This window comes from Haemaphysalis longicornis, unplaced genomic scaffold, assembly GCF_048455015.1.
Source record: "Haemaphysalis longicornis isolate Haplotype H1 unplaced genomic scaffold, Haemaphysalis longicornis Haplotype H1 scaffold_8, whole genome shotgun sequence".
Lineage (NCBI taxonomy): Eukaryota > Metazoa > Arthropoda > Arachnida > Ixodida > Ixodidae > Haemaphysalis > Haemaphysalis longicornis.
Genome location: NW_027526445.1, coordinates 193,548,390 through 193,571,712, shown reverse-complemented (window position 1 = coordinate 193,571,712; position 23,323 = coordinate 193,548,390). Strand labels below are relative to the sequence as shown.

The window sequence follows — 23,323 nt, the reverse complement described above, 5'->3', positions numbered from 1 at the left end:
ACAAGGAAGTTCGTTACGATGAGGACCCGTTCAAATAAAGCTAGTGGATTAGTTGAATCGCATAAGCGTGATTGATATCGACTCGACATTTCTCGCTGAATGGTCAGCGCTCTGAGCATTCAGCTAAAAAATAACCATATATGCGCGCGCATATATGGTTATTTAAATGTTCAAAGGTTGTGTAGGCCACTCGCGGGGTCGTTCGGCTGCAGCCCGCGCCTCTGTGCTGTAGCCTCCGCAGGCTGAGCAACAACCGTTGCGGAAGCTACATGTCCGCGCGGCTCCATTCGTAGCGTAATTCTCTAGGCGCCAATCCGTGTGCACGCAAACGCCGGCGGGCCAGCCCGACCCTAGCGGCTCGCTTCGAGCTGGCGAATCAGCAGGCCTAGGCGGTAGCTCAGGCGTGTACGCCAAACAAAGAAACAAGGTCTGTTTCCTTTCGGGATGACGAAAGCTGTGTCCACTAAAAGCGCATCCTGCGTGCGGCCAGGCCCCTTCGATGCCGTCTTGAAAACGGACCTCCGCCGATACTCGGGGACGGTACGCTGTTTGTCCCCGTGGGCGCTTTTCGCTTTGTAGCCCCGTTTACATTGATCCGACGAGGGCGCGTTGAGTCGAAATAAACAGGTTTTTTGGACTCGACGCACTCATGTATAAGCGGACGCGGTGAGTCGAAAAGCCGTCGGGGCGAGTCCGTTCGACTCGCAGGCAGGGGGTGGGTTGACGCGCTCGTCGGGCTGAGCCGGCGGGCCGTGGGGAGCTGAATGCCGTATTTATACGATTATAACGCCTCACCGATTGTACCACGCGGGTAGGTTCACGCAAGAAAATCCGAAAAAATAATTCGACGTCGGCTTTACCGCGCAGGTGTAAAATGCATTAACTACTTACCTAGAAGAAGGACATTTCATTTTGCGTGTGCAACTGTGGCAGCCAAAAATAAATTGTGCTTCGTAAACTTGCTTATCCAGCTCCGGCAGGGAATAAAACTATAGTGGGAAACATTGAAGCTGTTCGCGATTTCAAGTGTCTTGACCTTGATAATTCTACGTGTGACGGGCTAATTGCAATAGTAGAAACATGTGTAACCGCTGACCAAGGTATGTCATTTAGGAATGAGTGCACCGAAATTCACTCACGTGATATTGACGGATTTTTTATTTGGATTGAGTTAGAGTTTGGGAGGACCTCGTGCCTGTGATATTGTCGCTGGCCGATTTAAAACCTGTTTCACTTTTGAGCTCGATTGTAACGTGCACACAAATTTTAAGGCTAGATTTTAGCAAAAGAAGGCGCACGCTAGAATCGTAAAAATCGTGTACATGGACGCGACGGGTCGGGGTGAGTTGAGTGGCGGGTTCAGCTTACCTCGACGCGTCCGAGTTTATATGAACCCCGTCTAAAGAATCGAGGTGAGGGGAGCGGCGGGGTTCACGGAAAAGGGGCTACCGTATTTTCACGATTCTAACGCGCACCCTCTTTTGCTAAAAGGTAGCTTAATATTTGTGTGCGCGTTACAATCGGGCTCAAAACCGAAATAGGCTTTAAAGCGGCCAGCAGCATTGCCATGCGCAACGGACACGAAATACCCGCAAAATCCAACTAAATCCAATAAAAACAATCCGTTAACACCACGTCAGTGAATTTCGGCGCACTGATTCCTCAATGGCATGCCACATACCCTGGTCAGCTGTTGCACATTTTTTTGTGCTTCTGCTTAGCCCCTAACGCTTAGAATTATGAAGATCAGGGCACTTGAAATCGCAAGCAGCTTCAGTGTTCATCGCTATAACTTTATTTCCAGCAGCAGCTGGATAAGGAACCTTGTGAAGCACAATTCATTTTTGGCTTCCAGAGCTGCATACGCCAAATAAAATCTCCCTCTTCCAGGTACGTGGTGTCATGTCTTTTCCATCTGCGCAGTACCGTCAGTGTCACATTTTTTTTTCGAATTTTCCTGCGCGAAGTTACCCGCGCGTTACGATTGGGGGCGCGTTAGAACCGCGCAAATACGGTATTCTGCTGCCCGCGGCCCGCCGACTCAGCCCGACGAGCGAGCTAACCCACCCCTTGCTCCGAGTTGACTGGACTCGCCGCGACGGCTCTCTGACGCACCTCGTCCGCTTATACATGGGGGTGTCGAGTCCAAAAAACCTGTTTATTTCAACTCAACGCGCCCTCGTCGGGTCAATGTAAACGGGGCTATATACGCGTGAGGGGTCGAGTTAGCTGAACCTGACAGTCCACGCGACCCTCCCTCGTCGGGTCCATGTATCCGGGGCTTGTGATGAGCCGGAGGACGGCACGGACCAAAGGGCGGCTCACAGATCTGGTCCCGCTTGGGCGCGGCGGCAGGAGGAGAGGAAGGAAGTGCATAATAAAGAATACGCCGACCACAAGAGAAAATAAAACAATGACGTTTCGGCACCCCGAACGGGAGCCTTGTTCACACTAAAAGCATAGACAGAAAGCTAAGAGTTTAAGTAGGATGAAGCACGTGACCTAAACACCTTGCGTAGGCGGTGGGAAGATTGCCGTCAGTGCGGTGCAGAGTGTTTTTGTTAGTCTGTATCATTATAGATTCAAGACACAACCTCGAGGCGAAGTCCTTCTCGGTGGCGACAACACGTGACTTGCCCCAGTCTATCTCGTGGTTTGACGATTGTGCATGTTCCGCGAGGTTATTAGTGGACACTTTTCCTTTCTTTACGTCATTACAATGCTCTTTCAACCGTCTTTCGAAATTTCCAGATTCCCCTATGTAGAATCTATCACAGTTCGCGCATGGCACTTCGTATACAACGCCGGGAAATCGTTCTTTTGGTAAACTATCTTTCACTTTCACAAGAGCGTCCTTTAGCTTCTGGGTAGGAACGTGGGCAACGTGCACGTCATACGTCCGCAGGACTCGGGCCAAAGTCTCACTCACTCCCGGCACGTACGGAATGCTGCATCTTTTTGAGCATCTTTCTGAGGCTGCAGGGGCGCGATCCAACTTCTTTTCCACCGAAGTCACGAAGGAATCCGAGTAGCCGCTTGCAGACAGGTCGCGGCGTACACGTTGGACATCAGCCGAGCGGTCGGCAGCCGTGGAGCAGATAGTGCGAGAACGTTGCATTAAAGAAGACATCACGGACCTCTTGTGCGCTGCAGGGTGCACTGACTTGAAGTTCTAGTATCGTCCCGTGTGCGTGCTTTTTCTAAAAACAGTGAAAGATAGTTTAGTACCATCGCGTTTGATTAGAAGGTCCAGGAAGGGCAATTCCCCGTTGTTTTCTTTTTCCACTGTGAACTGAATCGAATCTTCAATGCAGTTTAAGTGATGCGCAAATGAGTCCAAATCTTCTTTCTCAATTATGCAAAAACAGTCGTCAACGTAGCGAAAGAAAATCTTCGGGGCTGGAGAGAAGAACGAAAGCGCTCGTCGTTCTACAGACTCCATTGTCCAATTGGAAGCCCCCATGGCTGTACCGTGAACTTGCTTGTAAAAACACCCTTAAACACGAAGTACGTGTTCGTTAAACAGAAGAATAAAAGCCTCACAAGGTCCGGCACGTCAATGGGCGTTCTTTCCGGGAGGGTGGGGTCAGAATCCAGTGCGTCTTGGCATACTTGCACTGCCAAGTCAATTGGCACACTGGTAAAGAGGGACACCACATCGAACGACACCATGATTTCACTATCGTCCAGCGAGAGGTCCTTGGCTTTTTTTTTATGAAATGGCTTGAATTCTGGACGTGAGTGGGACTCTGACCGACCAGAAGGGACATAAAACAATGCAAGTAGCCAGAAAGCCTGTAGAGGGGGGACCGGGTGAAATCCACGATGGGTCGTGACGGAGTACCGGGCTTGTGAATTTTGGGAACGCCGTAAAGAGCCGGGGCTGATCCGTTGTGGCATAAGAGCTTGTAGTAAAGTGGCTTATGTAGCGCTGGGATGACTCGGAAAACGTCAGCAAGTAGCTTCTGCAGATACCTTTGTAGTTTCGACGTCGGGTCTTTGTCAAGGCGAGTATACGTGTCTCCGTCAGAAAGCAACGCGTGCACTTTATCGTTGTAGTCGCTCCTGTTCATTATGACAGTCGCGTTGCCTTCATTTGCAGGTAGCGCAGCGATGTCCGTATTATCACGGAGGGTCGTGATGGCTCTGCGTTGGTTAGACGTAAGGGGAGATTCCCGAGTACGGGTACGCAGTTTGGAAAGAACACCTATTGCCCGGGTGCGGGCTTCGTCACGGCGGGACGGTTCCACACGGGTGACAGCCCTTTCTACAGCACAGACCACTTTCTTAACATCTGATGCAGGGCCAACATAAAGTTGAGGCCTAAATGCAAGACGTCCAGTTCCGCACGATTCGGGCTGTAGCTGGAAAGATTATGGACCGTGGCATTTGCACTTTCAGGGCGGGTGCTTCTTTTCTGACGAGCCATCATTGACTCCAACTTGTTTGTTTGTGAGAACTCGCTTTGACCTGACTGCACCCTTGCCTTGTAGTTAGCGTGTAGCTGCACGCTTGGGAAGTCTACGCCACAGTGATGCTCCAGACGGCGACGTGGAAAGAATGCTTCATTCTTCAAAGACCTAATCTTCTCTCGACAGTCAAGGATCCTTGCTCGTGGAAGGCAACATTCCGCTTTTTCGACCGCAAGAAATCCAGCCTGTGTGGGAACCAGCCTAGGCAGGCGTAGAGAATGGGGGATGAGGCCACGGGCTTTGCAGGTCAAGTTGAAATCGAGGTGTCCCGGGAAGGACGACAGGCGGCAGGTCAAGGAGACGTACCGGCGGACTTCTGTAACGAAAGAGTGGCCGTACGCCCAGCGGAGGTTGATGAAATCGAGGCTTCGACGGACGCCCGTCTGATCGGGAAGGACATGGAAGTACATAATAAAGAATACGCCGACCACAAGAGAAAATAAGACAATGACGTTTCGGCACTCCGAACGGGAGCCTTGGTCACACTAAAAGCATAGACAGAATGCTAAGAGTTGCGTAGGCGGGGGGAAGATTGCTATCAGTGTGGTTCAGAGTGTTTTTGTTCGTCTGTATCATTATAGATTCAAGATACAGCCTAGAGGCGAAGTCCTTCTCGGTGGCGACAACGCGTGCCTTGCCCCAGTCTATCTCGTGCCGGACCTTACGTGCCAGACCTTGTGAGGCTTTTATTCTTCTGTTTATCGAACACGTACTTCGTGTTTAAGGGTGTTTTCTACAAACAAGTTCACGGTACAGCCATGGGGGCTTCAATTTGGGTAATAGCCGCCAGTTTGACAATGAAGTCTGTAGAACGACGAGCGCTTTCGTTCTTCTCTCCAGCCCCGAAGATTTTCTTCCGCTACGTTGACGACTGCGTTTGCATAATTGAGAAAGAAGATTTGGACTCATTTGCGCATCACTTAAACTGCATTGAAGATTCGACTCAGTTCACAGTGGAAAAAGAAAACAACGGGGAATTGCCCTTCCTGGACCTTCTAATCAAACGCGATGGTACTAAACTATCTTTCACTGTTTTTAGAAAAAGCACGCACACGGGATGATACTTGAACTTCAAGTCAGTGCACCCTGCAGCGCACAAGAGGTCCGTGGTGTCTTCTTTAATGCAACATTCTCGCACTATCTGCTCCACGGCTGCCGACCGCTCGGCTGATGTCCAACGTGTACGTCGCGACCTGTCTGCAAGCGGCTACTCGGATTCCTTCGTGACTTCGGTGGAAAAGAAGTTGGATCGCGCCTCTGCAGCCTCACAAAGATGCTCAAAAAGATGCAGCATTCCGTACGTGCCGGGAGTGAGTGAGACTTTGGCCCGAGTCCTGAGGACGTATGACGCGCACGTTGCCCACGTTCCTAACCAGAAGCTAAAGGACCCTCTTGTGAAAGTGAAAGATAGATTACCAAAAGAACGATTTCCCGGCGTTGTATACGAAGTGCCATGCGCGAACTGTGATAGATTGTACATAGGGGAATCTGGAAATTTCGAAAGACGGTTAAAAGAGCACTGTAATGACGTAAAGAAAGAAAAAGTGTCCACTAATGCCCTCGCGGAACATGCACTATCGTCAAACCACGAGATAGACTAGGGCAAGGCACGTGTTGTCGCCACCGAGAAGGACTTCGCCTCTAGGCTGTATCTATAATGATACAGACGAACAAAAACACTCTGAACCGCACTGACGACAATCTTCCCCCCGCCTACGCAAGGTGTTTAGGTCACGTGTTTCATCCTACTTAAACTCTTAGCTTTCTGTCTACGCTTTTAGTGTGAACAAGGCTCCTGTTCGGGGTGCCGAAACGTCATTGTTTTATTTTCTCTTGTGGTCGGCGTATTCTTTATTATGTACTTCCATGTCCTTCCCGATCAGACGGGCGTCCGTCGAAGCCTCGATTTCATTTCAGGAGGAGAGGAACCCCCTAAGGGAGCGCGGGAAAACAGTGGACGTTGCAGACGTGTTGAGGACTCGAAAACAAGAGGTCCACCCATACTCGCCTCCGTCGTAGACCCCAAATCTACAATAGACGAGAAGCTTCAGCGTGTTTCCACTGCCAGTTACGACCGAACAACGACCCGACCGATCGACAACGAACTACTGACTGCTGGAACTGTTGCGCGGCGCCGACGGGAGCAGCAGCGCGGGGGTGAGCAGAGGCATTCTATCCCTATTAAACTGTTGTCTGATGCCATCCCTCGTGCTCACCTGTCGCTCTCCAACCCAAAGGGGTCCCGTTAATCTCTAAAGGCTTGCCGACTAGCAAGGCAGATCAGCTGCGCAACAGTTAATCACCGCTGAAAGTTCGACGGCTATGCGCAAACCCACGTACGGAAGCGGACCGGTCCCCAGCCCAAAAAGCGACATTTTCCTGCTTATCGTCTTCGTGCTAATCGTGCTGTGATAGGAAGGTCGCGTTGTGCGACACGTCTGAGCCGCCCCCCCCCCCACCTCCCCTTCCTTCAAAGGCGGTGCGTGTTCTAACCGCCGCGTGCTTTCTCGTCTGCGCGGGTAACCTACAGGATTTTGGCCCGTAAGTCGTGGCGGGTAACTGTTTGGCAGATGTCTGGGAGTGACAGCTGCCTGCGCGGACTTTGAGCCCTCCCATATATGCAGGTGGAGAACTTTACAATAAAACTAAAACCTTACAGGCTTAATAAAATATGCTTCTTGTAAGAAAATACTCTTCTGTACCATGGCGTGTGCAGGCCGACACGGTGCTTCGATTAATTGTGAATCTGTGATGGTCCGGCCATCAAACCATACTATCTTTTACGCCTGATAAAATCCGTTATAGACATCAAGCCAAGAAATTAGTTTCCGGGAAGCGTAAAATTATGTATAATTTATCGCTGATGAGAGAGCATAACATGGGCTTCGAAAATTTTCGCACATTAAAGCGGAACCATTATCGTCAACATCATTATCTTCATCATCATTAGGGCCCCGAGGACGCAGTAGCTCCGGGCCCCAAAGTTTCCTAATCCGGCACTGCATGTACCTATGTGCCACAGCGGCTGTGGTACGTCGGGCTCCACGAGATGACGGCACTTGGCTGCGCTGGCACCCGGTGGAGCACAGTACGTGACAGCAGCAAGAGCTGTTTGATGTTCGAAACTGTGACCCACCGAACGCAAAGTGGTGCCTCGACGCCAAATACTGTTCCGTGCAGCACCATACGATCTACCTATCGCTAGACACAGCTGAAATTGTTGCGCAACTAGGTAGAGCGGAACGAATTCCGACCATTGCAACTGCATCGTGATGGAACAGGTCGCTCGCGTGTACTACTAAAGTTCATTGCTACTTCAAGTTTTGCTACCTGTTCAAGGACAAATACAAAAATATTGTCACAGATAGGAATACGTGAAAACATAGGTGTATTTCACACAGGGAAGCGAGCACCGCGTTGGACCTAGCACGGAAAGCGACATTTTTTTTTAGTTCAGCTGGAGGCCGGCTCTTTGAAATATTATGAGGATGTCCGAAAGGCATGCTGAAGATGCGTTTCAGAAGTGGGTGAAAATACTATTACATCGTCCAGGTAGCACAAACATGTTGACCATTTGAAACCGCGCAGAAGAGAGTCCATCATTCGCTGGAACCTTTCGGGAGCATAGCATAGTCCGAACGGCATTACCTTGAACTGGTAATGGCCGTCTGGTGCGACGAAAGCGGCGGTCTTCTCTCGGTCCATCTCATCAACAGCTATCTGCCAGTAGCCATATCGAAGGTCAATAGCAGAGAAATATTTAGCACCGTGTAAAGAGTCGAGAGCATCGTCAATCAGGGGGTAGACGTCTTTTTTTGTAATATGATAAGATGCCGGTAATCAACGCAGAATTGCCAGGTGCCGTCTTTCTTTTTAAGTGCGAATGCACTTTATAAGCGACCCCAAACCATCCACCGCCGGCGGCGGCGGCGGCGGCGTCGGCGTCCGCAGTGCTCCTCTATATTTAAAAAAGAAACAGCATCCGGCGCCAGGTTTCGATCCGAGGACTTTGCGGCCGCAGCGCGACGCTCTACCGACCAAGCCACGGAGGCGACTTTTTTTTTTTTTTTTTTAAACAAAACCAGGTTTATTTACATCATAAATATGTACAGGGCAAGGCACAGGGCAAATATGTACTGGGGAAGACACACTACTATACATGCTGCTGCCTTTGTTACAATGTTGATGCCACTTTCCTGACTGGCGTGTTACGCTGTTCAATAGAAATCACACTCATACGCTATAGAGATCACATTTACGGGTAAAAAGGAAAAAGGGGGAGTTGTGTTTCGTTTCAGCCTAGCCTGTTGCTGGCTTCATATCCACTTAAAGCGTTCCAGCTCCTTTGTTTTAAAAGCTACCGTCGCACGGCAGCAGCGCGCAAGGGCTTGTCCTAGTTCTGAGTCTGAGTCGGGTGCCCCGAGCGCGCTGACGGTCCACTCCATCTTGTGGACGAAATGCCTCCACGCTGGCTTCGGGGTGGGGGTACACTCCACCGCGTCCACTCGCGCACGCCACAGTGCGTGTAGGCCAAGGGTAATGACGCATTCGCACAGCTCCGAGTGTTCTATCGGTACGTCCAGGTAACGGAGACCTGCCCAGTCAATGTCCCAGTGGACGCCCAGAAAACACTGCACCTCGTCCCAGAAATAACGTGCAGTGTTGCATTCTAGGAACACATGCTCCGCCGTCTCCAACCTCCCGCACAGGAAGCAGCCCGCACCGCGCGGCAGAAAGAAGCCACGTTCTTCCTGTCGTGATCCCACCGGTAGCACCCCGAAGTGGAAACGGCAGAAAAAGTTTTTCGTCCCAGTCGGAATCGGCAGGCACATGATTCGCTTTAGTACGCCCCGCTTAGCCGCCTCGACTGGTGGCTGTCGGTACAGGGGTGGGGGAAGGAGCTTTGCGAGAAGGTCGCGGTATAGCCGGCGGGGCTTAACTGCTAGGAGGTAGTCCCATGAAAACTGCTGTTCCAGTAGGGCGATGGCGCCAGCGATTTCTCTATAGAAAGGGGCGGCTCGCGCGCCATGGTGCAGTTGGACAGTTGTGACCTGCCACTTTGATATGTGGGCAGAGCCGATTGACTGGAGTGCTCCACGGAGAAAAGGGTCGGACTGGTCTCGGAAATATATAAAACGTTGGACTGTCAGCTTAATCTCCACGTGGACCAGACCTAGGCCGCCGGCATCTAGTCCCCAAAAGAGATTTGTGCGTCTCATAGGCTCGTACGAGGAGCGCCAGACGAAGACCGCCCATTGTCGGTGCACACGCTGATATCAGTGTTAGTGACGCGCCTTATATCTTCAACGCATTCAAACTACGTCGTCAGCGGCGTGCGTTGGCGACTCAGCGGCGTTATAGCGGCTTGATAACTGCGTGGTGTACACGTGATACTACAAACCCGATGGAAGAGATGGAAGAGAAGGCGGCGAGGCGGTGGGCTGCGGGGGCCGAGCGCAAGCGCCGCAAGCGGGCCGACAACCGTGCATTCGCACTTTCACATTCTCCCCCTCGGGGAAATACGGGGGAATTTTTTACCAGAACCGCTGGTGAGGCCCAGGGGCTGCACGAAGGCTCGATAATATCCTTGGAGAGCATCTTGTCAACTTCGGCTTGGATGACGTCCGTTCAGCGCGAGATACCCGATACGGGCGCCTGTGGATGGGGATGGCGTCACCTGTGTCGATTCGATGAGTCACGAGGCTAGTTCGACCAAATAATGTCACTGTACGAAGCCAAGAGTGTATGAAGAAGGTGTACCTGATTTAGGGTAAGGTCAGGGCTAATGATAGCGTCGAATTTGGTGGTGGGCGCAGGTGTAGCGGGCGAAGCAGGCGAATGGGGTATGGGGTCTACGGTAAAAGCAGAAATATGGAAATCGGATATCGGACAAAGAGTAGCGACAGTAATTCCTCGAGGAAGAAGCTGGGTGTGGAATGCGAAGTTCAGGAAAGGTAAGGAGGCGTGGTTCTGCTGTATGGAGACAATAGGATGGGGAAGGGCGACGTGGCGGGCGAGTAGAACGTCAAGGACGGGCGCATCAACGGCAGTCTCCGTCGGGGAAGGGTATGCTTGAAAAGAGAGGGACATAAGTAGCGGCTTGAGACGGCAGGCGAATGTGCTCATCAGAGCGTAAGCGGAGGGAAGGAGGGGCGTGGTCGTTGGAGGAAAGTGGGAGCTCAAGGCAAAGAGACCCGTCGAACAGTCGATTAATGCGGAATGGTCTGAGAGGAAATTGCGGCCAAGAATGACGTCATGAGGGCATTTGTCCAGAACAAAGAACATAACAGTGACGGGGTGGTCAGCGATGCTCACTCGGGCGGTGCAAATGCCGGCGACAGCCGAAGTTCCTCCGTCAGCAACGCGAACACGCGAAAGGGCAGGGGTGAGAGCCTTGCGGAGACGAGAGCGCAGCTGTGCACCCATGACGGAGTTGTGGGCACCAGTATCGATTAGGGCATCAACAGGTACGCCATCAATTTCAACTGCTAGCAAATTGTCTTTATTCGGCAACGTCAAGAGAGGGTTTGCGTGGTCGGTCGTTGATGCAGCGTCACCTCCGAGAGCTGCATCAGCTAGTTTCCCGGAGATGAATGGCGAGCGTGGTGCGGGGAAATTTGATTGATTGTAGGGTTTACTGTGCCCACGCAACGCAGACGATGAGGCGCGCCGTAGTGAAGGGCTCCGGATTAATTTTGACCACGTGGGGATCTTTAACGCGCGCCGAAATCTCGTGCACACGAGCGTTTTTGCTTTTCGCCTCCATCAGAAAAGCGGCCGCCGCGGCCGGGAATCGAACCCGCGACCTCGTGCTCAGCAGCGCAACGTCTTAGCCACTGAGCCACCGCGGCGGGTGTACGGCGAAAGTCGACGAGGTTCCGGAGAGCGAGACGGGTGACGGCGTTGGGAGTTTGTACTCTCCGGTGAAGCATCTGCCGGTAATTGGGTCTCAAGTTGGGGCTGCGAACGATAGTAGGTTGGGCGGTGTCCATCGTTGCGGCGGGAGTCGTCCCAAAAGGTACTCCTGGAGGATCAGCGGTTCCGGCAGTATAGCGAGCGACGTGCCCAGCACGCCTGCACGTGAAACAAATCGGCCTGTCGTCCGGCGTTCCCCATTCAGCGGGGTTTCGATAGCGCGTAGGGCCGTACACATTGCGTGGTCCGGATGGGGCGTAACTGCGGCGGAGAACCGACGCACAGACTGGCTGGAAGCCCATTTAGTAATTTCGTCACGAACGATAGCTTGAATGAGCGAAATGGCTGGAACAGGGCTGTCGACGGCATGGGGCATAGTTTCAGCAGGAGCAGTCGCTTCAAGTTCTCGGCGCACTATTTTTCGGACGGTGTGCTCAAGGGCGTCGCGGTAAGAAGGCGCGGGCGAAAACGACTGAGGGGCTGGTGCGTCGTAAGAAGAAGCAGCACCGGTGTTGGGCAGCCGTTGGAACTGCTGCGTGATGCGCCGGCTCTTCGCTTGCTCGAAGTGCCGGCATTCCTTCAGGATAGCATCGACTGTCGTACAGTCCTTGCATATGAGCAAGTGAAAGGCGTCGTCAGCTATTCCTCTGAGCACACGCCCGACCTTGTCCTGCACGTTCATGCTGGCATCGACCTTACGACCGAGAGCCAGAACGTCGTGGATGAAGGCGACGTACGGCTCGGTCGACGTTTGGGCACGGGAGACAAGTTCACTTTTTGCACGTAGCTGACGGGCGACAGGGATGCCAAACTCTTCCAAAAGCTTGGTTTTACAAACGTCCCAGCTGGTGAGCGTGGCTTCAGTCGTCTCATACCACGTGGGGGCTGTGCCTCTGAAGCAGTAAGGGAGGTTGGCGAGCATGAAAGTGGGGTCCCAACGGTTGTGGGTGTTGATCCGCTCGTAGTGCTTGATGCAATCTTCAACGTCGACGTTGTCAGTGCCGGTGAAGAAACCAGGCTCGCGGGGCTGAGTAACGACGACGAGCGGAGTCGCCGACTCGCTGGGCGGAGCCATGGTGGCAGGGTGAATATGACGCCCGCTGCGGAGTAACGTGATGAAGGGTCCCGAAGCCTCGAGGATTGGGGAGCCTAGGCGAGAGGGAAGGGATGTCGGGCAACCTCCACCAAGATTTCACGGAGAGGAGTACGTGGAAACAAAGGCGTATTTCACACAGGGAAGCGAGCCCCGCGTTGGACCCAGCACGAACCTCTTCTCCTACTCAGCTGAGCGCTAGCACATGACCGCGCTGCTTGAGGCTATGTACCAACATTTCGTTCTGCGGCTGCTGACACACTGTAACATTATTCTTGGCGAACGTTTTGCAGTGTGGAAACCAAACTCAAGTGATTTGGCGTTTGCGACTTGCCAGCGCTTGTGCTGACTAGGGAGGGCGCGCACGGCGTGGCTCAGGAGGCAGCCTCACGTGCACTACATGGCTGCTGCACTACCAGCGCACCTAAATTTTTGTACTCAACCTCGCATTAGAGTGCCCTTGTGTCAACATCCGGGAATAAACTTCGCGCTACAAAGACGGGACGACAGAAGACACGCCACACAGCGCACTAACAAACTGTGTTGATTACACGCGCATATGTGCTGCTATCACGCAGACATGTGGAACCAAGAAAAGTCTAAATTACACAAATAAAATACCACAAAAAAATAAAAAAATCCACACCTTCACCCTGACACATGCCGTCTCAACCCGATTATACACCATCAAGAAAGGTTATTTCCTTGCCCAAGAGCGATATTGAAGCAACAACTACCCCCGCGCGCATAATTGTGCGCGCGAGCAAACACGAGGCGCAGCAAAATGAAGCAGCGTCCACTGGCCAAGACGGAGGATGCACGGTGGAGAACAGAAGCCGGATTCTAATGGTTTGTATCACAACATGGGAGAAGTTCCTGCTCCGAATGTTGCCTCATAGTATAAAAAATCCGCTAAATTTGTTGCAATTTTACCCAATTAATACACTGAAAATAGATTGTTCAATGTTTTTTACATTGGTTAACAGTTTAAGGACACGAAAAACCCTTAAGATTGCTGTGGAGAGACAGGGCCAATGATTGTCACCGGTAAAGTCAAGGGTTTTCAAGGACCACTACTAAAAAATTCCAGGATTTTCAAGGCCTTGAAAACGACGCTTTTAAATTGATGGATTTTCAAGGTTTTCAAGTAGCTCTGCGAAACATGCAGACACAACAATACGAACATGGCGGTTTCAAGTGTTGCCGAGCAAATAAATGGCCTGCTCAACGTTTCAGTGAATACAATCTATATGAAACTGGCACTGAATTTTCGCGACTGCTAAAAGCATTGAAGGACTCTGGCTTCGATTACACTGCCATGATGTTAGGTTATAGTTAGGTTTAAGTTGCGTTTTGGTTGCATTACATTCTGGTAATGTTAAAATTCGGCTACGTTACTTTTTAACAGTGGAGCTGTTGTTGCTGGCCACAATGTGTGCGGCGTCATCTGGAAACTCTGGGTCATAGTTACGCTTGCCATTTACCGTGCACGTGAGTACCTGCTTTACGAGGAGCGCCCAGTGTCGTCCAGAATCGCGCGAGGTGCTTGAAAGAAATATTACGGAAACAGTGCACATGCGCCCGCGCCTCAAGGGGGGAGCGCAAGACAGCTCGTGCTACAGACACCCAGTTCGCGAAGCCGGTTGCCGCCGGTTGTGGCGCGTGGTGACGCGTTCCGCTTTGGGAGAAACGGGAAAGCCTGCGGACAAAACGATCCGGGCGCGCCAGTCGTGCATGAGGAAGATGACCATATAGATGGATATCACGATGACGAATACCATAGTGACAAGTGACGACAGAACGTGTAAATATAAACAATTTCAAACCTCAGAAAAATGTGCTGTTGGGCTAGTTGGTGCACTATGAATTACGAAAATTGCGTTAAAAGGACAGACAGAGGAAGGACGACAGACAATGCGCAACTCACATAGTTGTGAGTTGCGCATTGTCTGTCGTCCTTTCTCTGTCTGTCCTTTTAGCGCAATTTTCATAATTCATAATTTCAAACCTAATGCAATGCCTGGTGGTGTGTCCTTCCGCGCTTACATAACAAGAAATCCTCCTGCTTTGCCATTGTTCAAGCCTTGCGTGACTTAGTTAAGCTTCGTCATTTTTAGTTACCTGTTGTTTCAATCATGTTAACGTTTCGGTTACCTCGAATTTTGGTTATGTTATGTTTCGGTTACCTTACATTCAGTTATGTTGCATTGACATGGAAGGTGCCGACTGCAGACAGTTTCATACCAGTGATTGACAAGCTTCTAAATAATGCAACAGCAAGTGTACGCTAGACTACAGGAATAAAATGTTTAGGGGTTAGCACCTGCCCTGCACAGACTGGTGTTAACCTCTTGTGTCAAGACAAGCAACTCTTTCTTTACGCAGTTAGCGCAGCGCTTCCATCACTGCAAGCGCACTTCTGGTTCAAAGTTTCCCCGCACAGCCGGGCTGAGCTGCGCCCGAGGGAGAGGCGCGCACCTCGACCCACTCGCTCGAGCCGCCGATGGAACTCTCCTCGGCAGCCCAGGCAGCCAGCACGATGCTGCGCCGAGGACGCCAGCCGCCCTTCAGCTGAGCGCCCAGCCTCCGGCTCAGCTCAATGAGGGAAGTCGTAGCCGAAGACGGATCCACTGCGCCAAAGCCCCAGGCGTCGTGGTGTGCCCCCGTGATGCTGTAACGGTCTGCATAGAGAGGACCGACCCATTCAAGCAAACCCAGGATAGTTAACTTCATTTGCGCCACAAGTCTTCACAACAAAGGAAATCATTTACAGCAAAATAAGCAAAATCGATCACCGCGTCGTCAGAGAAACGTTTGATGAAACAATGTTCAACATACGTATAGCGTTGTTTAGTAAAACAGGTTTGGTGAGTTAAGTTCAATAAAAGGCGTCTGAAGGACACATCACTTCAAGGAGGAATTCAAATGGTGGGTTCACAAGCCTAGGAACACCTCGGTCAAGAAGCGCCTCACAGTTTTACATGAGCGCCCGTGCAAAAATGTCCCCATGTCAGATGAACCAGACGGCAGAGTTATACACGTGTTCCAGTTGATAACAGCAATTCGCAGCCCACAACAGCCAAAATACAGAGGTGTGATATATATTTGGAAAGACCTAGGTAATGACGGCACAATCCCCATTACAGTAACCAGCTCCATGCCATCTACTGCAGGGCGACAGTGAGCGTGATAACAGTTAACGCAAGGAAGGCAAATATCGTCCCTTTAACTGCGAGTCGAGTATATACAGGAATAATTTCTCAAACAAATACCATACTTGTTTTAATGACCACCAAATCAAGCTTCTAAACAGATACCTTGGTTGATTGATTTTATGGTTTAATGCACCGTAGTGGATGGCTCCGGATTAATTTTGACCCCCTGGGGATCTTTGAAGTCTGTAGACCATAGATAACGTAACCGCTTATAGTGCGGGTTTTCCTGGCCACCGATAGGCCTCCCGTAGTAGTCGATGCATACGCTTACCGCATATAATGAGCTTGCCCGAAGCGCAATATCGTTTATAGTGCATTTTTCGGCGGTTCCGCTGATCGGCCGGTGCAGCTAGGGCGTCGTTTCAGGGCCACAAAAAAGAAAATAGATAGAATGCGCCATCCCACGCAGTGCGCGCTCCCTGCTCTCTGACTTCGACACGGAACAGACAAAAATAGGCACCGTTTAGTTCGCATGTTCCGTTTGCACGCACGTGGTAACTACAATTCCCCTGCTTGACGCTCTCAGAAGATAGCGAGCTCCCCCTCTCCTCCTCACGCGGGAAGTCATTTCTATTACTATATTCTAGGCACTGTACCATTACAACGTTGTGCAGTTAAGCAACCGTCATTGTCCTTTCTGAACATCTAGAAATAGCGAGCCACGATGCCGAAGGTCTTCTCTACCTGTGTCCTGTGCTGAGAAGCAACCGCCCTCGGCATGGCGAATGTAGGCTGGGGTGGAAAAAAAGAGGAAAATCCTGCTTGCGTTCTTATCACGACCGCAGCGTCTGTTCATGGACGCTACGAAATGTAGACGTGCTCCCTCAAAGCCCAAGCACAAAGAATTTAAAGCCGCGCTCGCAGTTTGTAAGACCGAGGGTGCCTCAATGAGCGCGCGTGTCAAAGCACCCCAGTAAGACCGTGCAGAAGCTTGTAATCCCTGCTGTAGCATTTCATGTGAAAAAAAGGAAATAAAGATCGCGGTGCTATTTTTAAGCGGCCTTCGTTTAGGTGATGATAAACAAAGAATGATTGAAAGCTAGATATTTGGTTGGATTCGCGCATGTTTTGTTTATTGTGCGGTACCACTTATAAGTGCAGATTTTTGCGGCTCCCACGACATACGTTATAGGCGGCCTACACTGTATCTACAAAAAATGTGGTTGTTTCCTCTTCCATAGGAACCGGTCAAACACGAAAGTGAAATGTGCATTCAAAGGACCAGCTGAATGTTTATTGTGCATCGATATGAACTTGCACGGCGCTATTTCGTAAGAATGGCATCTGCTGCAGATCGCGGAGGCCACGCAGTACCACCTGAAAGGAAGGCTATAAGGTGCGTGTGTCGTCTCGTTCACGCGTCGGCTCCTAGCGCAGTCGGAAGAGCGCCGCGTGCCTGCCGTTGCGGCGATCGAAACCGGGCGCCGCCGCTTCAATGGAACTTTTTCTGGCCACGTCACTTCAGTTACAGATATCACGCCACCAAAATCTTTGTGGAGTCGGGCATGAAACACTTTCGTGTCAAAACACAATTGGCTCGGGGGGGGGGGGTACGGGATGACACACTTGAGTGGCCAGCCACAATAGTGCCCAAATTGAACATATACGACTTGAGCATGGTTATCTGACCGTTTTGCACTGTAACGTACGTAGCGCTACACACGAAAGAATTTGGACACGTTGATTGCTTATGTATCCAAATTTACGTTTAGCTTCGAAATATCGATATAATCGCGGTTACGGAAACTGGGCTTAGAGAGGGCGAGACAGCAGTAATTCCCGGTTAATACATGCATTCGCAACCTAGAAAATGTTCGGCACGTGGAGGGGGCGTAGCGCTGTTTCTTAGACCGAATGTAGATAGCTGCTATCTCAACAAATGCACGGTTACTAAAGACGCAATTGAATCCATTTTTGTTCGCATCAAAAGCGGTATCACTGTCGGTGTTGTCTACCATCCTCCAAACTCAAGCAAAGGCGATTTCATTTCGGCCATGGAAAGTATTCTGTTATCTACATCGAATGATTCTTTAATTATTTGTGGTGATTTTAATTTTGATTTGTCAAAGGATGATTGCCCTGATTATACATGTCTGCTACCTTCATTTCACGTCCAAAATGTTATCGCAGAACCTACACGAACAACCAATAATTCGGCCACTTTAATTGATCACATACTATGCAACATTGATATGAATGTATCTGCTGGTGTATGGGATGTTGCTATCGCTGACCACTGCCCAACGTTTGTGTTATTGCCCCAAAAATACCCTAATTCCATGTCTGACGTGCCCGTGAAACGGACAACTAAAGTAGACTATGATCTCGTAAGAACGTTACTGAATTCTGTCTCTTTTGAAGACATGTATGATGAGAACGTACAGATAGAATGTGAAACCTTTGTCAAAGCATTACAAGGGCAATTGAACAATCAACGCGTCAGTGTTCCCGACATAACTACCAACAAGCAATTTGTCCTTGGTTGAGTACTGCTACACTTGACGTGCTAAAAAAAGGATTGATATTAGCGTAGATGGAAGAATAATAAAACAAATGACTACTACCATAGTCAATTTAAGTATTACCGGAATACGTCGGTCGCAATGATAAGGAGGTCAAAAAACAATATTACACAGATCTTATCGCTCGTCAAGGGGGTGATAATAGGAAGGTCTGGAGAATTGTAAACGATGTTATCGGAACGAGCCGGAAATATATTGCTGTACCCGACAACCCGTCTACTGATGTCTGTAATTATTTCAATACCTATTTCACAAACATAGGTAGAATTGCTAGCAACGGACCTATCGCAGACGAAGCTGAAGATTTTCCAATGACCAATAATATTTTCAATATTAATACAGTAACGCAGGGAGATATAATAGATGTCGTAAACCAGCTATCGGAGTAAAAAGCCGTCGGTTATGACGCAATACAAGCGAAAGTAGTGAAGCAAAACATCGACATTCTGTCTGTTCCCCTTCATCATATAATTAATCATGCAATTGACTCCGGTTCTTATCCAAATGTACTTAAAATTACACGAGTTGTTCCAGTATAGAAGACTGGAGATCCGGACAATCCAAATAGTTACAGACCAATATCTGTATTAAGCGTAACTAATACCATTTTCTAGAAATTAATAGTTATACAGCTTAAGAAATATCTCCGGGAAAATAACGTGATGATGATGATGATGATGATGATGATGATGATGGTTTGATTTTATTGGCGCAAGGCCGACATGGGCAAAGAGCGCCAATCACAAAGTTATTTGATGAGGAGAGAACACGAAATAAAATCAGTTAAAAACTATGAGCACGGCTGGTGTAAAGGGCCAGGGCGAAGAACAAGAGTGCTTAAAAGATAAATAAGGTGGCTGGTGTATAAGACCAAGGGTAAAACTATGGGTGTATGAGATGAGTTGTAAAAAGTGAACTTCTGATAGGAACTTAAAGGTGCGCTGAACAGAAAACATGGCATCGTCTCCTAAGAAGTATGACGGGTGTGGTGGAATATGTCGTGTGTGTAGTTGTGGGAAGTGTGTCGAGTGCCTTACATTGTATGAGGATGTGGATCACGGATAGGGCCTCTCCGCACCTGCTGCACAGAGGTCTTGGAGATCCAGTGAGAAGGTGCGAGTGCGTTGCGTGTGTGTGCCCTATCCGTAATCTAGCCAAGGCGACTTCAGTGTATCTATTGCGTGTGTCGGTGGTGTATGGTCCCAAGTGAGGCTTTATTACGTGTAACTTGTTGTCTGTTTGTTCACTACAGTGTGTTTGCCATGTTTCGCGAAGCCGTTGTCTGATGTGTGGTTTCACGTCGGTGTAGGGTAATGAGGTTATGTCCACTGTATTCGAGAGTGTAGCAGCAGCGGCCATTCGATCCGCTGCTTCGTTCCCGGCTATACCACAGTTGCCAGGGACCCAGCAGAGGACCAGTTCAAATTTGTGGACATACACAGACATAATACCCTTGACTATCAGATTGACAGCATGGTTTTTGGAAGACTTTGTTGACGACAATGCCCGCACAACAGGGAATCTGTATATATAATGGATTGTGGGATCTGGCTTTGAAGTGTATGGTTAACAACAAGAAGTACACCATACGCCTCTGCCATAAAAATTCTAGCATAACTATTCAGCGTTTTTGTGACATTAAGGCCGGGTCCATGCGCAGCGCAGGACACAGAGCTGGCAGTTCTAGAAGCGTCCGTATAAAATTCAGAATATTGATACTTCTGCTGCAAATACAAGAAGTGCTGCAGAATTGCACATGTGGGAGCTCGGTTTTTATCTATATGTGTAAAAGATGTGCCGCATGATACAGGGCGGAGATGCCATGGTTCTATAAAATCTGTTACAGTAGATTGGATGGTGTCTAAAAATTTGCGCGGTTCGGTAATGTTCGCGAAAGAGAGATCACACACACACACTCACAACTACAAAGAAAGAAAGATGCATTTATTCACATACACCTATTTGTGTTTCCGTTGTACTTGATTGCTAGAGCGGATCTCAGCTTTGAAATTTCGTGTCAGTACTCCTTTAAGCGGGTGCATTAGCCCTTCTCACGCCCGATTCCTGGCCAATCCCCCACGTGGGTATGTGCCATGTCAGCGGCCAGGCAGCGCGCGCCCATCTCCCCCCGTTGCCAAGGAAGACGAGGAGATTCCTGGCCAATCCCCCACGTGGGTATGCTATGCGGACATCGCCGGTGGACGCAGGTTCAGGGTCGCTTAAGAAGTGCATCGCACTTAAAAGGAGACAGAAAGCTCTGACGCTTCCTCTCTAACTCTGTAAGAAAAGGGCGTGGAGGACGATATTCGATTTAAAAGGAGTTGTCATGGACTTATTATAAAAAACTGGTTTAAAAGGATGGTGAGGCATGGATGAAATTTTAAAAGCACAAAGAAGATCTGTGTATGCTTGCTGACGTTTTAGGTTCCATTTGTTGCACTCTACATACAGGCTTGCAACTGGACTAGTGCGGAAGGCGCCACACGCCAGGCGGAGCCCCAGATGGAGCACTGGGTCCAGCATTCTGAGGGATGTTTTAATGGCTGACCCATAGACAACGCTACCATAGTGCAATCGTGAACCTATTAGGCTGTTAAAACACGTCGAGAGAACCTTCAGGATAGTGAGTGTTTTTAAGCATTTATGTTTTAGTTGTTTTATGTGTGATATAAATGTGAGCTTTTCGTCAAAGATTATACCTAAAAACTTGTGTTCCTTTTTGACCGGGATAGAGACACCATGGAGTTGAATGTCTGGATCCGGCCAAATTCCGCGCCTCTTGGAAAACAAGACACAAGTGCATTTCCCTGGATTACATTTAAAACCGTTGCTACTATCAGCCCAGCCAGCTAGCTTGTTAACACCAAGCTGGACTTGGCGCTGGCAGATAGACAGGTTACAAGACTTAAAGGATAATTGTACGTCGTCTACATAGATTGAGCAGGAAATCGATGGTGGCAGCGCCTTCCGAAGAGAATTCATTTTTACAATAAACAAAGCGCAACTCAAAACTCCACCTTGTGGCACACCGTTTTCCTGCACATGAACCCTAGAGAGTGCAGTTCCAAATCGCACATGAAACGTTCTTTCAGACAGGTAACTGGCAAGCGTGTTCAACATGTTACCTGACATACCAAATGACTTCAAATCGCTGAGGATGCCGTACCGCCAAGCAGTGTCGTACGCCTTTTCAAGATCGAAGAATACTGTCATACAGCACTGCTTGTGGAGGAAAGCATCTTTAATATATGACTCTAACGCAACGAGTTGATCGTTGGTAGATCGCCCCGCCCTGAAGCCTGCCTGGCAGCTCTCGAGCAGACCGTTGTACTCTAAGAAGTACACGAGTCTCCTGTTTATCATCTTCTCGAAAAGCTTACACAGGCAGCTTGTCAGGGAAATGGGACGATAACTGGCGGGAGAGGAAGGGTCCTTCCCTTCGTTTAGGAAAGCCACTACTATGGGCTCCCTCCAAAAGCGTGGAATGTGCTCCGAAAGCCATATTTTATAGTATAGGTGTAAGAGTGTTTCAAGAGTGTCTGGGTGTAGGTGCTGTATCATGGTGTATTTAATCTTATCTGCGGCTGGAGCTGAAGGTTTGCACGTGCTCAGGGCAGCCCTCAACTCATACAGAGTGAATTCAGAGTTGTAAGAAGTTTTTGATTTGTCTTTGTCATGTAAGGGCTTTTTTTGGCGATGTTTTGTGTTTCATGAAAGTGTTTGTGTAGTGTGCTGAACTGGACACGTGTTCAAAGTGTTGTGCAAGTGTGTTAGCCTGGTCTTTTAGTGTGTCCCCTGTTAACCAGGGGCAGGCTGTGTGTCTGTTGTCCTTTTTGTTTTCGTATACGTGTCCAGACTTTGTGTGTGTGTGTGTATGAGTTGATGGAAGTGAGGAAGGTGCGCCAACTCTCCAAAAGCCATGACCCTTTAAAAGAAATGAGATTATCTGATGTGGGGTACCGGCGAAGGATACCCCACGCCTTGTTCTGGGCCTCTCGCGCACGCCTACAGTCCTCATTCCACCAGGACCTCCTTGGGTTGTGCGGAGCACCAGAGGCCTGGGGAATGGAATTTTCGGCGGCGGCGAGGATGTGCGCCGTGAGGAGTTGGGCGGCTTCTTCAATGTGTAGGTGTGTTTTGGATGTGTGGTGTAGTTTGGATGTTTCTGTAAATGTACTCCAGTTTGCTCTAGCTTCATTAAACCTGTTATGGGAAGTTGGACTGTGCGGGCCTTTACCTATGTATGTTAATGTGGTTGGGAAGTGGTCACTACCATATGCGTTAGTGCCAACATCCCATTCAAGAGATGGAAAGAGTACAGCAGAGTCAATAGCCAAGTCGAGGTGTGAATAAGTGTTGTGTCCTATATTATGGTATGTAGGCTTGTTTTTATTGAATAGGTATGTTCCCGAAGATGTTAGATATTTTTCGATAAGGCGACCTCGGGCATCCGTGCGGGCAGAGCCCCACAGAGAGTTATGTGCGTTGAGGTCGCCTAAGACAATGAAAGGTGCGGGTAGCTGATCTGCAAGGCCCTCGAAATCCGAACTCGAGAGCTGGAAATCGGGAGGGATGTAAACGGAGCATAGTGTTATTAGGCTATGGAAAATTATGGTACGAATGGCAACAGCCTCAAGGATGGTCTGTAACTGGATAGTGTGACACGCCAAGGACTTTCGGGCAATGATGGCCACACCCCCAGAAGACGTACCACCACCATCCCTGTCCTTCCTAAATACCAGGTAACTATTCAAAAAATTTGTATGTTTGGAATTTAAATGTGTTTCTTTTTAGGCATAGGACACTTGGCTGATTGGAGTGCAGTATCTCGTACTAATCGTCAAGATTTTTAAGAAGGCCTCTACAGTTACATTGTATTATGTTTTCTCTTCCCATTATTTAGTGTGAGAGCTACTGGAGTGTGTATGTTTATGTGTCGTCTTTCGGGGCTGTGACTCTTGGATTGGGCTTTTTGGGCCTTTCTGTAGGCTTGGACGTCGGAGGCCGCTCCTTGCGCTGCGTTGCAGGCAAGAACGGCAACACGTCCATCTCGTCGTCCGATGTCCTGGGTATGCCCGTCGAACCGGGCCCCCCGGACTTGGCCCC

The 23,323-nt window shown here is 49.5% G+C and overlaps 1 protein-coding gene across 3 annotated transcripts in view; it reads right to left on the bottom strand.

Moving 5' to 3' along the window:
• LOC144149905 (N-acetylated-alpha-linked acidic dipeptidase 2-like) overlaps positions 1-23,323 on the bottom strand; it is a 114,781-nt gene that overhangs the window by 34,385 nt on the left and 57,073 nt on the right. For all 3 annotated transcript variants that reach the window (XM_077681631.1, XM_077681630.1, XM_077681629.1), the window contains one exon: positions 14,959-15,161. In XM_077681631.1, coding sequence (XP_077537757.1) covers positions 14,959-15,161 — 203 coding nt within the window. The remainder of the gene's footprint in view (positions 1-14,958; positions 15,162-23,323) is intronic.